A 17,884-nucleotide genomic window follows, 5' to 3' on the forward strand; every position below is an offset into this window, starting at 1 on the left:
TTGGTCCCATCCTCTCTCATATTCAAAAAATCTTTTACTTAATGACCAATCTGCTAGAGAACAGCATACTCACCCTGTCACTAGAATTGTACAAGAAAACTTAAATGGATGAAAAATGTCCATTATCCAGTCTATTTATTCCATGCAGTTGGTTAGTCAATCTGTTGAGTTAGTTTTTCAGTACATATATTTTAGGCAGGCACTATAGATGGACAATGAGTTAAGCTCTGAACTGAATAGGAAGAGAGTGGGTTGGATTATATTTGGGAAATTACACAGTACTGATAATGATTTCAAACTGCTCTCTGCTATAAAAGCCTATATTTGGGGTGGTTAGGTGGTGCAGTGAATAGAGTACTGGCCCTGGAGACAAGAGTACCTGAGTTCAAATCTGTCCTCAAACACTTAATAATTACCTAGCTGTGTGGTCTTGGGCAAGCCACTTAACCCCATTGCCTTGCCAAAACCTAAAAAATAAAAAAAAATTAAAAAAATAAAAGAATATTTTTAACACAATATCCTTGAGTTGATCCCTGGTTGTGAATCTTAAAACACTACAATCTTTGAAGACTAAAGGTAGTGAGTGCCCTAAGGAGCAATGTAGATAGAGATGCACCCTGGAGGCAGTAAGGTATAATTGGAGAAATGTATGATTGAGAAATGTAATGAGATGGTCATATGGCAAGGGAGAATAATAGAGTTCTCCTTTATATAATCCCTATATAGTTTATATATAAACACTATGTGTGATACAAAAGAAGTCTGAAAACCTTAAACCATTATAAAAACCACTATATATGAACTACTATTATTATAAGCACTATCTACTTTGTGATTTTGCTATATACAAATGTAATCCAAGCTTCTCATTCAGGCATTTTGTTTCTTGTTGCTTAGAGTTAACCCAGAACAACTGAAGAGAATGTGTGTCTAGGGAGAGGTGGAGTTGGTAGAATAGTGAGACATTCTTTTTATTCTTTTTTCGAGAGGACACACATGGTCCCAGACTGTCTTTGGGACCAATTCCAAACACATGAATAGATGGAGACAGACTTTGGAAGCTGCAAACATATGAAGTTTAGCTATGTTGAAGAGCCATGTCCAGTTTACTTCCCCAGAGACTTGAAGAATCTCCCCTTCAGTGAGCTTTTGATTAACCTGAGAACTCATTTAAATCTCATCTAAAGATCTCATCATTCTGTGCATTTTCTGCACAGAATAGTGCAGAAATTTTATAGGTTAGAATATGCCTATATAATATCTCCAATTTCTATTTGTTGTTTTGCTTGGATCAATATTTTTCCTCACTATTTGATATAATTACTGTTTAGGAAGTACTGTTTAAGAACTGTACTTATGCACTAGTTTGATTTGCCAAGTCTACAAATTTTTACTCAGAGGAGATTGTAGAAAGGCAGCGGTTTTCTTGGGAGTGGGGGGAGCAGAACAAAATCACACATCCCCTGCATAATTCTTCATTCAAGGCAAGATTTGCATGGAACATGGTCAACAATATGCCCCTGCTCTCCATAACATATCATAGTGATTAATTTACTGTACCTCAGAAAATGGGAATTTAAAGGAATTTTCTGACTATATCAGATAAGACTAAGAGACTTAAATGGCAACAGAATACACAAAATATTAAAAGGGCAGGCTTAAAAATTACCAAGCCTTTCATTTTGCTATCTAGATGAGTAGGCCTGACTGGTTTTTATTCCATAAATGAAGAATAACAGTCTTTGCAGTCTATACTACAGAACTGTCAAACCTTGGTGGTAGAGAAAAAAACTGAGCTGCAAGAGATGAAGACAAAAGAGTACAGTACAGAGACACCCAAGACAAAGCAATGTGGTAAAGAGACAAGAACAACAGAGACCTCCAGCTTCATGACATTCCTAGAAGACATTGGTAGTCTTGTAAATAATGGAAGCATAGGTTGTTCCTGGCTATATGTGCCCCTATGTGTTTACCCCTTCACAACTTTAGATTCTGTTCTAGTTTTCTTTCAGCTCCAAATCTATAGCACCACAATCCTATAGGGTTTTGATTGATCTAGTAGTAGTCATGGTAGTGTAATTGCCCTGATTCGTATCAGACTACTGGACCTAGATGACTTTGGAAGAGAAAGTAAGGCTAGTGATTTAGCATAGCACTCTCTCACTCAAATCCAATTCGAATGCTTGTCATGGAATCACTTCCTTGATGTCATAGTCTCCTTAAAGAATGAAGGACAAACATCATCATCAGTAGTAGCTGCCCTTTGTAATCAAAGAGGACCATGACATCACACACATGATGGCATCATTTACACATTATGTTTATCATAGTGAGGGGAATGTTGTGCAAGGACATCATTATCACTGCCTTTTCCAGAAGTCCTATTAGTCTAAATATTGCACTAATATCCACTGAATGGGTAAAGACCCAGAAGAAAGTCTTCAGACTGTGACTCTTCATTCTAAATAAAGTCTTCAGAATGTTGTGTCAATCTTCTTTGAAAGATTTGGGGTACTGGGAAAAAAAGCTGAGGCTGACTTCTGATAACCTGAGTTTGAATCCCTCTTCTTTGCCCTTTATTTCTCATGTCTCAGTAGGTAAATTGCTTAACCTCCCTGGGTCTTCATCTCTCAATGATGGAGTCAGACTAGCTGATCTCTGAATTTAGCTCTAAGTCTTTGACTTCAAATCCTATGGAAATAATAGACAAGTATCACACAGGTTGAGAAGACATAGAGAAATTGTGATCCATACCAAAGTATTGTGCTTTGCTGAGAGCAGTGATTTTGGGTTCTTGAAAGTATCATCAATAATGTACAAGACCTGGCAATTCTTACAAGTTTGGAAAAAATTCAAGTACAACCCTGGTAATGTCATCTAAGAACCAGTTTTGTTAAGGAGGTTCAAGCCCAGTTTAGATATAGAATGATAAATATTTCAGGGAGTACATGAAGTCATTTAGAAACTCTGATCTGTGTGAATGAAGAGAGCCCATATTAATGATATATCACAGATCCTTGAATTACTGCTGTTGTTCGATTTTATTCCCTAAATACTTTTTATTTAAATAGAGGAAACATCTTTTTCATATGGAAAAGAATTGCTTTTAGTCTTACAACTCTCACCTGTAAAGTACTACGGCTTATTACAAATAATTTTGGAGTATCTGTGAATTCAGAGATAAGAGACACAGTGGAATACAAATTAATGCAAAAATCTTTTCTCTTTGCCTTTGAGTTGCATAATCAGTTTTCTATGTCCTTGGAATACTACAAGCACACACATTCATAAAACTAGTTATGGACACTCCATTTCTATGACTTTCCATTTATTTCTTTCTACTCTGATACTTTATGCATTGTCTGAAATCCATCTGGTTTCTAGATTAATAATCCAATCATGGAAGATAGAGTATCAACTCTATTCTGTTGAAATTAGAAAACAGTAAAGACTAACAGACTTCCTTCTGTGGGGGGTGGGGGGAAAGGAAGAGATTGGGGGAAAATTGTAAAACTCTAAATAAATAAATTTTAAAAAAGAAATTAAAAAACAATTTGCCTAACATCATGGATTTTCAGGACACTTGGAAAAATGTATCCCAACTCATTCTTGAATCAAAATCTCCCCATAAATTCCCACCATGTTATTATCCCAGACTTTGAATCCCCTGCAGAATTGAAGCAGCCATTCAAGTTTTCAAATAGTGAGGTGAAAATGTAAAACTTATTGACATTCATGAGCTTTAGACCAAGGTTCCAGTGCCAATCCTAGAACTAACCCTCACTGTGTTTCACAGCAAATAACTTTCCCCTTCTAAACCTCAATTTCCTCATCTCATCTCTAAAATGATTTCTAAGTTCCTTTACTATTCTACCATTCTATGATTTCATTCATTCCAAGTCACTGTAATCTCTCTACATTTGTACTAGGCAAGGATGATTTTACCTCGTGAATTCCAAAGTGAGCATAGGAATCAAAGTAGTAATCCCTTGAGGTCATCTCTTCTGGGTTCAGCAGTTTAGACATCTTTCCTCGTCCAGGGCAACTGGGCTGCGTGGATACATGGTGGACACATTGGGCAGGCTTGGGTACCACAACAGGTTGAGGAGGTTGTGAAGGTGCACTGCTGACCTGGAAGCAAAGGGCCTGGTGTTAAACAGAAGCAAAAGATAAGGTTCAAGGGAAAAAAAAGTTCCTACCCTGAAGTTCTTCCTTCCCCTTGTCCCCCCAGCCCCTTTTTCCTAGTCCTTGTTCTGTATCCCCCAGTTACTGTTTTACAAAAGCATATAAAGGTCATCCATAATAGAAGAAATATTTTAGAAAACTAAAACAACCTGTACTCTTCCAAAACCTTCATCATTTAAATTATCTCACCTTCATTCAAGCTACTGTAATCCCACTTTTCCCAAGGACTCTGATTTTCCTGAACAGAAAAAAAAATGAAGAATTCCTAGATAATGAATTTCCTATAACTAATTTTCCCTTTCTACTGCTCTTATGCTCCCCATTCTTTTCCATACATAAAAAGTAACCCTAGATTTCCTAGAGATGACATAAATTTTATTTACCTGGAAATTGCCTAGTAATTTATCCAATGTTTTAATTCAATTCAATTTTTTATTTTTTGTTCCCTATATGCAAGGGTCTGCGAACAGAGATGAAAAGCAAGACCAGGTATGCCTTCAGGTAGCTTACAGTCTATTAGGAAGGATACAATTTGCCCACAAATAAATGTAATACGAAGTAGATAAAGACAAAGGTGACAAAATAGGCTAAGAAAAACCTATTTTGGCTTGTGAATCCTTAGAGTACAAAGGTTCTGTCTGTGTAATTACCTTTGTATACATAGTATATTTATGAAGCCAGTATAACACTGTGTAAAATTAGGAATTTAATGAAGCTTTTATATAATAATGAAGATGAAAATGAAGATGCAAGAGATGGTAATGGGGAGGGGAGGGGAATATGTTGATTATGAAGGGGATGATGACAATAATTGAGAATGGTGATATAATAAGAATAGTGATCAAGAGAGTAGAGTTGGTGATGAGTATAAGCATATATAGTAAAGTTCATGGTTATTTAGTAATCGTAAGTTTTACTAGTGGTGGTAGTCATGAATGTGATGAAAGTAAGGGTGAGGAAAGATAGCTTTGTGGTAAGGATACTATGATCCCTTTTCCTTATTTTGCCTAGTTCAACTTTGTTGAAATTCAGAGGTGAGAAAAGACAGACAAATGTAATTCTATTTGGACATTAGAAGGCTGTATAATAGACATAAAACATCTATGAAGAGATTGTTCTAGGTAACATCAGGGCATTTTTTTCATTGTACATATTTTATATACAATGTTAGACATTGAATGGGATTGCTTTTTTATTTGAGTCATCTTTTAACCAAAGCAAAATATTACCTAAGTAAAGTGTTAAAAAAAAGAAGCATGAGATACAAAAACAGACATACTATATCTCGTTAGAAATGTAATTGTATTACATTTTTTAATTCACAATTATATTTAGAAAATCATACCAAAACAGATCACTGATTTGACTGAAATTAATAAATGAGTTGCGATGCTGTTTCCCCCCAAAATTAGCAAGAATGCACAAAATTAATGTTTATTCCATCTTTATAGCATATTCCTAGATCCTTCACCAATTAAACAATCAAAAATCCAAAACAAAAAAATGAAATTAGAACCACTGATGTTATCAAGTATACAAATAAATTAAATCTAACTCATAAGAGTTCCTGGATATTATGCCCAGTGCCTGCCACTGTGTGGTTACTTTGCACACTTCTTCCAAGTGTATGATTCAGAAAATAAAGACTCAAGGAGGTAAAATTATAGAAGGTGAAAAAGAGGAAAGGAGCTGGGTCTCTACCTAAAAGATTCTCACAGCCTCACATTTCTAAATGTCTTCTCACTTTGTAGAAAGCACTGGTCTTTGAGTATGAAAGCATAGATTCAGATTCTGATCCTGATAATTTTTTAGTTTTGTGACTCTGGAAAAGTCACATAGCTTCTTTGTTATTCCCTATCTGCAAAACGGAGATGATATTATTTGCCTTGGAAGGCAACATGGTATAGCAGAAATAGCAATGACTTAAAATGCTACAATGTGACTAAGGGAGAAGCATATAATCTCTCAGGGCCTCAAGACAACCATCTAAAACTCTAAATTACGAAAAACCTTGCTGCTTTGATGAAGGGAATTTCCATGCAAGAAAAATCATCAGGGAGGAAAAAATGATAGTTTTAATATATAACACATGTGGAGTTTGCCCTCTTTTAGAAATGATCTTCCTTCAAGACACCTTTAAGACACTAGCTTCATATCATTGAGATATTGCACCCAACAACATTTGTCCATTCATCTTAAATGGTTAATATGTTCAGAAGAAGAAAGTTTTTAATTTAATGATAGATGGTACTGTTAAATATCACTCAGACCTTAACTCATCCACAAGCTTGGTCCTCTACAAAGTACTGAAGTTTCAGTCTTGGTATGAAGAAGAGAGGAATGGGTATCTATAGGCCAATTCCTAGTATATAGAATAATACCACTTGATTGGTAGTTCAAGTAAATCACCTCCTGGTATTCCACTCAGGTAGTGGATAACACCTCTTTGCTGAGTAAATAAAACAGTGACACTGGCTTAATGAACAAGTCTGGATGGGATTGTTTATTTGCTTATTTTGGTTTTTGAGGATCTAAATTCCCTGCTCCAGCATTGCAAGTATAAAATGTAGGGATGTAATTTCTGTGAATTTAAAAACCTTTTTTTTAAAAAGATTTTGAGTTGATGGATTTTTCCTTTCCAAATGAACTTTATTAAGGGGTTTTTCTTAAATTCCTTTCCATCAATTAATCAATAAGTATTCATTAAGCATCCCTTATAAGGCCAATTATTCTGAGTGCTAGTGATATAAATACAAAAAAAATGAAACAATCCCTACAAGGATCTTACTAATGAGAGAGACAAGTACATATAAAAATATATACATCATAAGTGTAAAGTGAATAAATACAAATATACTTAAAGTTATATATAAAATAATGTAGGAGGAAGAGAAGTTGGGGGTAGGGGAGAGACTGTGTCAGCCAAGGCATCATGCAGAAGATAGCCTTGAGCTAAGTCCTAAAGGGAAAAAAAGGCCTTCTCTGAGAAGAGGAAAGGAGGTTTATTTCAGGTATATGAGGTGACCAATGTAAAGACAGAAAAAAAAACATTTGGAGTACCCTATGTGAAGAACAAGGAAAAGGCCAGTTGGATTTCAGAGTGTGAGAAGTAGAGTAATGGGAAGATAGGTTTGGGACAAATTGAATAGGGCTTTAAAAACTAAAAATAGTTTGTATTTTATCCTGGAAACAATAAGAATGTCACTAGAGAATGATTTTAGAACATCTTGTTTTTTCCAACTGAAATCATTTCTTCCTGATCTAGATTATGATTTTTTTTAAATTTCATTTTCCCACATGGGATTTTTCTCTCTTATAACTGACCCACTGTATTCCTCAGGATCCCAAAGGTATTGTGCTTGTGAATATTATTGATTACGAATGCATTATGCCTATTGCCTACAGTAAAATTGCACTGTTGGCCATCAGCACTGCTTGGATTTAATGTACTATTGACAGCATCTTTGTTTATTTGCATGTGACAATGAATTCATTCTTACTGCTTCTTTTGGTATGCCAATGTTGGTATCTACTATTAAGTTTTTGTCAATCAAACTTGAATAACCATTTCACCACTTGATTCTTTGCTTGCGCATTATTGATTTGCTGAATAACATTTTAAGTGGAATTTGAACAAAATGGAGAGCAACATTTTGGAAAAAATGATATAAAGAATGGATATAGAACCCCAGAGACCTTTTATTTCTTAGAATAAATCCTGTGTATAAAAATAAGGATATTATAAAAACATCAAAAAAGTTATGAATTACTCATTCAAATGTGCAGAGATCAAAAACCAATTCTAACTGGGAAACTTCTCAATCTGTTTTTGTATGAATTGACAATGTCTGTCCTTTTTTCTCAAAGAAGATCTTGATAACAGGGAGGCAATATCATGATATGTATTGGATATAAGGGGGTGCTCTGCTAAGTCACCAGTCTCACTTTCTCCTCCAGAGTTATTTGGTACCTTTAATCAGATATGAATCAGGATGACTGGAGATAGTCCTGGATGTGAGGCAATCAGGATTAAATGACTTTCCCAAGGTTACTAGGTGGCCCAGTGGATAGAGCACCAGCCCTGGAGTCAGGAGTACCTGAGTTCAAATCCAGCCTCAGACACTTAATAATTACCTAGCTGTGTGGCCTTGGGCAAGCCATTTAACCCTATTGCCTTGCAAAAAAAAAAAAAAAAACCAAGGTTACTACTAACTGCTGGGGTCAGATTTGAACTCAGGGCTTCCTGACTTCAGGGCTGGTACTCTACCCACTTGACCACCCATCAGTCTGAATTACCAGACAGGTGGCCACTCAAAAATTCCTCATACAGTGACAGAAGAAGATAGTACCTAAAACCTGATCACTTCATTCCAATTTGAAAGAGAAGCAGTGATTTTAAAAGTTAGGAGTTTTTTAAATGGGCAGAAAAAGTCTTCCTGTGGATAAGCTGAAAAATATTGAATTGATAAGAGAAGCTTCTCTCACAGATAGTACGGGATTTAGATCATCTATTTAGGAGGAAAATCAAACCTCAAGTTTTCCTCAAAAAACCCATCTCTCCAGGGAAGAAATACCAGTAAGAATTATGCTACGAAATTACTTCATAACTGGCAAACTCCTGAGTCAGGCAAAATGAGTTGTCTTCTGGAAAGCATTAAAGGGTTTTTATTTATGCAGAGCCTAATGACCCACAAATCCTGGCATCATATGGCAGCAATGCCTGTAAAGATTAGAAGGACACTGTGGTCAGAGAGCACAGAATCAGACCTCTACACCTGGAAGAAAATATACAATTCATCTTGTCTAAAACCCTTCATTTTACAGATGAAGAAACTAAACTCAGGTGAAATTTCACTTAAAGACTTGCCCAAGATTACCTAGATGGTAAGTAGCAAAGTCAGAATTTTAACTCAAGACCAGTGATTACAAATTCAGCATTCCTTTCCCTGTAATATTTTTTGGTCATTTAGTTGTATCTGACTCTTCATGAGCCCATCTGAGGTTTTCTTGGCAAAGACACTGGTGTGGTTTGCAATTTCTTTCTCCATCTCATTTCACAGATGAGGAGACTAAGACAAATAGAGCTAAGTCACATAGCTAGGAAGCATGTGAGGTCACATTTGAATTCGGTCCTCTTAACTCCAGGGTCTGCAGTCTATTCACTGCACCACCTAATTGCCCCTCCAGATAGATACTATTTGACAAAAAAGGTGAGAGGCCTTCTTACTTTGTGGTACTTATGGGCTTTAATTATAGAGGTGGGTAAAAATAGAAGCATTACATTAATTAAGCAGACAGGATTAGATTGGGCCAAATAATCAATTTAAAATATTATTGATACTGATAAACAACCAAATTATAAGTAATTACTGAATGAGATGAAACTGTTTTATTTATAAGAAATGGATGCAACATGTGAAGAGTGGTCAAAGCTCAGGAAAAATCCACCTTCAACTAACCTTAAGTTTGCTATCTAAGAGTTATGTCTTAGATTCTTCACTATTTCTCACCCCCTAGAACCAATCTGCTTCCAGGGCCTTTGCAATCTCTCACTTATGGCCCCTTTCTCTTCTCTGACAGTGTCAGCATTCAATGCAGACCCTTAGCACCCCACATCTAGATTATTAAAATGGTTTGCATGTGGGTCTGCCGCCCTCAAGTATCTTCTCACTCAAATCCATCTTCTATTCAGCCACTAAAGTGATTTCCCAAAAACACAAGTCTGACGTTACACCTCTAACTCACTCAATAAACTCCAATAGTTCCCTATGTTCTATTTAGCATTCAAAAGTACTTTAGAACTTAGCCCCTTCCTATCTTTCCAGTCTTCTTATACCTTATTCCTCTCTTTGAAGGGATTCTGATTTCCTGGGTATTTTACAAATGGTACTTTCTCTGGTTATCCCCTATCTCTGGAATTCTCTCCTTTCTCTATTCAGACTATTAACTTCCTTGTCTTCCTTTAAGATCCAACTAAAATCCCACCTTCTCTGGGAAACCTTCCCCAACCCTTTTTAATTCCAGTGCCTTCCTTCTTTTATTTCCTATTTATCCAGTATCTAGCTTGCTATATATGGTTATTTCCATGTCATTACCCCATTAGATTGTAAGCTCCTTGAGGACAAGGACTGTCTTTTGCCTCTTTTTTTGTATCCCTAGTACTTAGCACAATGGCTGGTACATATTAGGTACTTAATAAATGCTTATTGATTGAATTATATTATGGTACACAGAATTGAGAAAAGAGAATGTAACTTTCCACCGTAAGAAAAGGTGACCAAGACTTGAAATCAGAAGTCTATATAAAACCTTTTGAAAAAACATCCTAGATAAAATTATTCCCCTTGGAGAGATAATGAATTCAAAGACCAGAACTCACAGCAACTTGATTCAAGAACACCACTGAAAATTTTTTTTTAAAAAAAAAGAACACCATTGAGAATGGGAAACTGGTTTTAGATGATACCCTGATATTTTAAGTGTTAGAATAAAATGAGATGCTCATAGGTCATTCAGCAGCTAACAAAAAGAAAGTTATATCACTATAGCATAGAAAGGATAGTCAACAAGAATAATGGAGGTCTTACCTTCAGTAGGCATAGCTTCCCCCCCCACACACATGTGGAAAAAATAGAAAAAATAATCTGGTCAATCAGGACAGGGTATAGTGACTCTTGCAGTCTCATGACCTCTTCCTAATGTGAAAGTCCTTGACCTCATGGGGGTAGGTCATTTAAAACACTTAGGTGTCCAGAAAGTCATATCAATATGGTCAGAGGCTACCAAGAAGCTGTCTACAGAGGTACAATTTGAACTTTAGTACCAAGAACAGCTTTGTCATCTTTCAGAGAAAAAAAATTAGCGTAACTCATGTAAGGACAACTAGGTGATTCAGTGAATAGAATTCAAATCTGACCTCAGATACTAGCTATATAGCCCTGAACAAGTCACTTATACCTGTTTCCCTCCATTTCTTCATCTGTAAAATGAACTGGAGAAGGAAATGGCAAACCATTCCAGTATCTCTACCAAGAAAACCCCCAATGGAGCCTCAAAGTGTTGAACATGACTAAAATAATAATATGTGCAAAGAGAAGGGAGACTATTGCTAGTGATTCTAGCATGCCACCAGCATAGAACAGTCAAAGAATAGAATTTCCTTACACTACAGACATTGTCTAGATGACCATCCATATGTTGGATTATCTTGAGAAGTGAATGCTGATTTTTTTCTGGCAAGAATTGCTAGAGTGGCTTTTAAAAATAAATAAGTCCAGGGATGGTAGTTAGCTATTAAAATCAGGAGTTTAATGCTTAGGGCATTGGCTCATATCTATTTATTTGCCAGAAAGCTCATGGACCCTTTTCTCTTTCTATATTCTCTTTCTTGATGATCTCATCAGTTTCTAGGGATTCAATAATCATTTCTATGTTGTTAACACTAAGATATATATATATATATATATAAATATATATATATATATATATATATATATATATATGTTCAGTCTTCATGTACTCTCTCCATGCTCCAGTCACACATCACCAGCTTTCTATAGGACATTTCAAATTGGATGCTCCATAGACTTCTATGGGAAGAGTAGTATCAACTAAAATCCTTGCAATCTAAGTCAGGCTGTCTTTTTCCCTTCAAAAGTAATGAAATCATCCTCAAGTTTTAACTGATTCATTGGACTAAGGTTTGAACAACTGTACTTCTCTGATCATCTGTTTCAAATGAGATGTTGAAGTTTATTAGGCTTGATCAGCTACATGCCATCATGGCAATTATGGTTTCAAAGGACTTGCTGAATATCTTTTCATTGCCAATATAAGTAAACTTCCTTTTGTTGATTGTTAGTCCTCATTTTGTTATGAGTCTTAATTTTGTTCTAAATCTGTATCTAAATCACTAAAACTAACCTGAATCACATTGGTCCAGAACATCAGCTCAAATTTAATATATACAAAACAGAATTTGTTATCTTTCCTCTAAATACTTCTGAACTTCCTTGCTATTTTCCAGGACCCCAAAATCCTTCCTTCCTGTTACCTAGTTGGCAACCTCAATGTCACCTTCAACACTGCAGTCTCCTTCAACCTACACATACAAGCAATTGCCAAGTCTTGTAGATGATAGTAATGATGATATCTAACATTTATATAACACTTACAATGTTCCAGGTCCTGTGTTGTGACCCTCACCACATGAGAGGTAAATGCTATCATTGCCCTCATTTTACAGATGAGGAAACAGAGATTAAGATTGTCTGAGACCAGAGTTAAACTCAGCATTTTCTGACCCCAGCCCCAACACTCCATCCACTGAACCACCTACTTACCCACTTACCTACCTAACATCTCTCCCATATTTTTATCTGTCTCCATTCACACCATGACCATTCTAAGTCAAGCCCTCATCACCTCTAGACTGGATACTTTTAATAGCTCAAGTGGTTTCCATGTTTCAAATATCTCCCCTCTATAATTCATTCTTCTCAGAGGTCTGATCATGTCATTTTTCTGCTCAATAAATACCAATGATTTCCTATTATTTCTAGGATCAAATACAAATTCTTCCTTCATAATATATCAAAAATTCAAGGTACCCTGGACTGTCTGCTAAGTAACTAGTAGCTTTCAGTATTGTATTTGTGGATTGGATACTATCAGATCCTTAGGACAGTGGAAGACAAATATGTCAGCCTTCATCTACCTAGATGTATTTTACCAATTTGATTGTATACCTTGATTTCTGATATTTTTCAATAATTTATGTAGAGATGAACTATGTGAAAGTATTGGTGTGGATAGATAAATTAATTGTATTTGAAAAGACTGATCAAAATTTTGCATCAGCTAGAAATTGCTGCTTTAAAGCTGTCAATCGACAAGTGCTAGTTTCACAGAAGTTTCAACAAGTGTTTACATTATATAGTATTTCATTAAGGAGGGAGCACAAAGCCAGGAATTAAAAAAAATAGAATATTTCCCAACTGGTTGCATCCAAAGAACCTTCAAAACCTAAATACTTGTAGAATTTAGAGGTAATGATGACAAATTTATAAAGAACTGAACTATCCTTACCAGGACATTGAATGATCCCACTAAGTGCATGACTGAAAAGAATTAGAACATAAGGAAAAGAAAAATCAGTTTGTCCTGAACCCTCTGAAACCATTTGACCACTAAATGTGAACAGGCCTTCATACAGAAGATTAACTGCCTTTCACATGTACTAAGCTGGACTCCACAGATTTGAGCAAATCTTTGGTCTTACATTTGGATGCTAGCCTAGAAAGTTTAGGAAGCATTTTGTATCAAAAAAGCAGAGATCATCAGAAAACAACTACATGTGCCAGCAGAAGACTTATTGACTGTAAGACCCTGGTGTCCTTTACAAAAACTAGAGTTTTTGGCTTTGAAGTAGGATCTTACTGAGATAGAGCTGTCACTCCATATGCATGGAAATAAGTTTCAGGTCTTTACAGACAACAATCCACTGACCTATATTTTGACCAGTGCCAAAATGAATGCTGCTTACCAGAAATAGGTAGCAATAATATCCAGCTATGATTTCGGAATAGACTATTAACCAAGGAGGGCCATATGAAACTAGTAATGACTATTTATGTTATCCAGGAGTTTGAACTGAAATCAAATGAAAGCATTACTGAAAGTCTGCTCCTTTCACCAGACAATTTTACCAGTAGCATTCTTAAGCCTTATTTCACCAAACACACCCTCTTTTCCTCAGCAGTCTTTGTTTGATTGTTATCAAGAACAAATGACACTGAAATACATTGAAAAATGATACAATTAACAAAGCACCTGAGGGAGCCATTTCATTTCTCAAATAAGTACCATACTATTGTTTCTAGGGGAAAAAATTTGGAGCTGTTCAATGGATTGCTATACTGGACTATAACTGATCCTATACATGGACAATAATAGGGGGAGACTGGAACCCAGAGACAGTTCTTTTCTGCCTAGTTCTTCAGCTATAGTGATGGCATTTGAGACTACCAGTCTTTTTCTTGTCCAGTTGAATTATGTAGGCTGTAAACACAGGCTTCTTAGCCTCTTTGAATTTACTCTTTCCTGTATTAGATGGAGACCAAGAAGTTATGACCTTGTATGCATCGAAAGGTCAGGCTAGTCAACTGCCAGAGAGCCAGTCAAGTCCATACCAGGATTTGCCAGAAGCAAAATACCAAGCTACTTGCTTGACCCAGCCCCAGCAGGAGCAGAGGATGGACTCATCTATCCATCTGCCATGCTGCATTTGTAAGTTAATGAGGCAAATGCTATGTAGGAATTGGGTTAAGTCTGAGCCCATTATCCTAAGGGAATGAGGTAAAATAAGGAAGAAGGTATTCTGCTTCTGCTATATCTGTGAATATCTCCTTGTCAGAAAAGGACATAGATAAAGAGATAGAAAGGGAGACAGAGACCAAGAAAGATAGAGAAAATGCTAACATCTAACCTGGGCTAGCTACAAGCATAGGTTTGTCAAGCATAGGTTGTGTGTCTAAAGGTCTGAGGACAAATTTAATAAGCAGAAAAGTCATCAGGACAAAAAAAAGAGAGAACTATTTCACCAGTTACCAAATTGGCTTAAAATGCTACAAGAGAGATAGCATTACTTGTTACCAGGCAACACCAAGGTTCATGGATGTAATAGATATATATATATATATATATATATATATATATATATATATATATATATATATATATACATACACACACACACACACACATATAGTTCAGATTTAAACAAATATGTTGGTATAGATGTCAACTTAATTGTTGTGCATTTTCTGCTATTGTTTTATTTTGATGTTGATGATTGTGTTATGTTTGCATTATGCATGCACAATTTGGCTGTGTATTTTTATTGCTGCTTGGTGCTTATTTGCTTATGCATAGAATGTACACATGCATCTCTGTTACAGGTGCATGTGATATGCCTGGCGTGTGATTTAGACATCTTGTCACTGAAGGAACTTGTCAGACAAAGCTTTGCATTGTGCTGTGTTTGTTGCCTATAAGACTAATGTGGATATAATATAAACAGTACTAGGGGATGATTACCTGTGATGATGGTATCATTAGCTCTGATATATTTAATGTTGGTTCTTAATGTTGCTCAGGATATACATAGGGGAGGAAGGGAAAGGATGAAACTAGTGCTTCCACATCACAGTGTTTCATCACTGTAAGGACTCAAGGGATCTAATCATTTGCACATAGGGAGACATGAAATATTCCCTGGAAAGTATGATTCTTTTTAGGAAGGAGAGATTGAAGCCAGGGAGGCTGTACAGCCCCAAGTGGGCTCTGGAGCAGGAAGTAGAATGAGCATCACTTTGACTTTCATATTCTGTCTCTTAGTTCTGCTGCCCTTAAATGGGAGCTCCTTAAGAGAGTGCTTGGAATGGGAGCTCCTTAAGAGAGAGCTATGCTAGTCAATCATCTGTGATTTCATTCATTTGTGACATAGTTAGAAAGGAATGTCCTCCACCAGTATAGATTCACAACTCCTCAGAAATGTATAATCTTAAGAAAGAAATAAGAAGTGAAGTGACAAACCTCAGTCAGTAGGTGTCAAAGGGAGGACCTGAACTTAGCTCTTCCTGATGCCAAGGTCAACTCTGTATTCACTAGTCTACTCTGCCTCTTGGTACATGATAACATTTAATAAAAACTTATTGTTTGGTTGCTGGATTAATCACTATCAGGATGACTATTTCCTTGAGTTTCAGTAGATCAAAGGTGTCAAAATTGTGACCCAAGATGAAACCAGTAAAATTCCCACATACAGGAAACTAGAGAAAAATATAATTAGAAAATGTTTAACAAAAGAAATAAAAATACAATGCAACATAGATAATGTTAAATTGGATTTTTCTAAATCAAGATGAAATGAATAGAGACCAGGTCTAGAGTCAAGAAGTTCAAATTCAGGCTTGGGTATTTGTTAGTTGTATGAACATGGACAAGATTCTTAACCCTGTTTGCCCTAGTTTCCTCATCTTAAAATAAGCTGGAGAAAGAAATGGCAAACTATTTCAGTATCTTAGCCAAGAAAATCCCAAATGAGGTCATAGAGAATCAGATATGATTCAAAGAACTAAATAACACAGAGTCAATATGTGGTCCACAAAAATACATTTCTATTCTACTTAATATAGTCCAGAATAGTCAGGACTGTGGCTACAGGGGTCTCTGCTGCCCTGGCTCAAAATTTAATGAACTAGTGACTGAGACTGTAAGAGACCACATTGTGGAGACAAGCTATATTTGAGCAATGGTACACCAGAGAATGAGAAAGGAGAATCATAAGTTCTGACTCTTGGGCTAGAAGGGGAAGATTCATTTCTCTCACATTTTTTCACCATCAATTTCCTCATTTAGCCCTGATAAAGCATGATCTAGAAAGGAATTTCAAAACCTAGAAACACTTTTCCCTTGTTATTTTCTTTTTTTTTAATTTTTGCAAGGCAATGGGGGTTAAGTGGCTTGCCCCAGGACACACAGGTAGGTAATTCTTAAGTGTCGGAGGCTGGACTTGAACTCAGGTACTCTTGACTCCAAGGTCAGTGTTCGACCCACTGTGCCACCTAGCCACCCTCCCCCTTGTTATTTTCTATGCTCTATGGGTTCAGGTGGTTTAGGAATTTTTCCCTACCATAACTAAAGATCTAGGAGGGCAAGTGGGAAGAGGTTTAGAAGATAACAGAAAATAAATAATTCCTTACAAGAACACACCATATATTTCCTTTCACTTTTTGCTTTTTGATTAAACTATGTGAACTGAATATTATGCATCTGATTGGAGTTATGACCAGATTGAGGAAAGCCTGGAAAGATGGGATGAAGGCTCTAGAAAGATAAGGGGTTCTAAAATATATTATCTACATAAATTGCAATTTGTAGATTTTCACATTTTGATCAATATTCCATTTTATTCTCCTGAAATAATTCTAGACATGTCCAGTGCCATCACTAGAAGGTGCAAGCTGACCATGTGATGAGTAATAACTGATGTGTCTACAGGATGAGTACCATGTAATGGGATGGCAGAGTTATATAGTGGATTGAGGTCTTGGGTTCAGGAAGACTCATTTTCCCAAGTTCAAATCTGACCTCATACTTTTACTAGTTTTGTGATCCTGGACAAGTCACTTAATCCTGTTTGCCTTCGTTTATTAATCTGTAAAATGAGCTGGTTGTATAAAAATGGTCAAGATATTTAACTCTATTTGCCCTAGTTTTCTCATCTGTAAAATTGTCTGGAGAAAGGCAAACTAAGATTTTTACCAAGAAAATTCCACATGGAGTTCCAAAGAGTCAAATACAACTGAAATAACTGAAAAGCCACAACAACCATCTGATGACCAGTAGTGAGACTAAAACTTTTAGGAAGGTTATCCCATGCTTAGATTGTTGTTTGTCCTTTTCTCTCCAAGAGGACCAATAACATCAGGAAGGTGACATCTTGATTTGCAAGTGAATTGGATTTAAATGAGGGAGGGTTGTACAAAGTCACCAGCTTCATTCTCCTCCAAAGCCATCTGGGTCTAGTGACCAGATAAACATCAGGATAAATGGAGATGACCTCCCCTTTCCATGCATAGAAAGATTCCAATAAGACCACTGGGAAGGTGGTTCAAGTAGAGTATCACATTGTGAG

At 36.2% G+C, this 17,884-nt stretch overlaps 1 protein-coding gene across 1 annotated transcript in view; it reads right to left on the reverse strand.

Moving 5' to 3' along the window:
- Positions 1-17,884, reverse strand: part of PRMT8 (protein arginine methyltransferase 8) — a 166,909-nt gene that overhangs the window by 110,322 nt on the left and 38,703 nt on the right. Inside the window, exon 2 of the mRNA XM_074195191.1 lies at positions 3,946-4,146. Coding sequence (XP_074051292.1) covers positions 3,946-4,146 — 201 coding nt within the window. The remainder of the gene's footprint in view (positions 1-3,945; positions 4,147-17,884) is intronic.

Source organism: Macrotis lagotis, chromosome 7 (genome assembly GCF_037893015.1).
Source record: "Macrotis lagotis isolate mMagLag1 chromosome 7, bilby.v1.9.chrom.fasta, whole genome shotgun sequence".
Taxonomy (NCBI): Eukaryota; Metazoa; Chordata; class Mammalia; order Peramelemorphia; family Peramelidae; genus Macrotis; species Macrotis lagotis.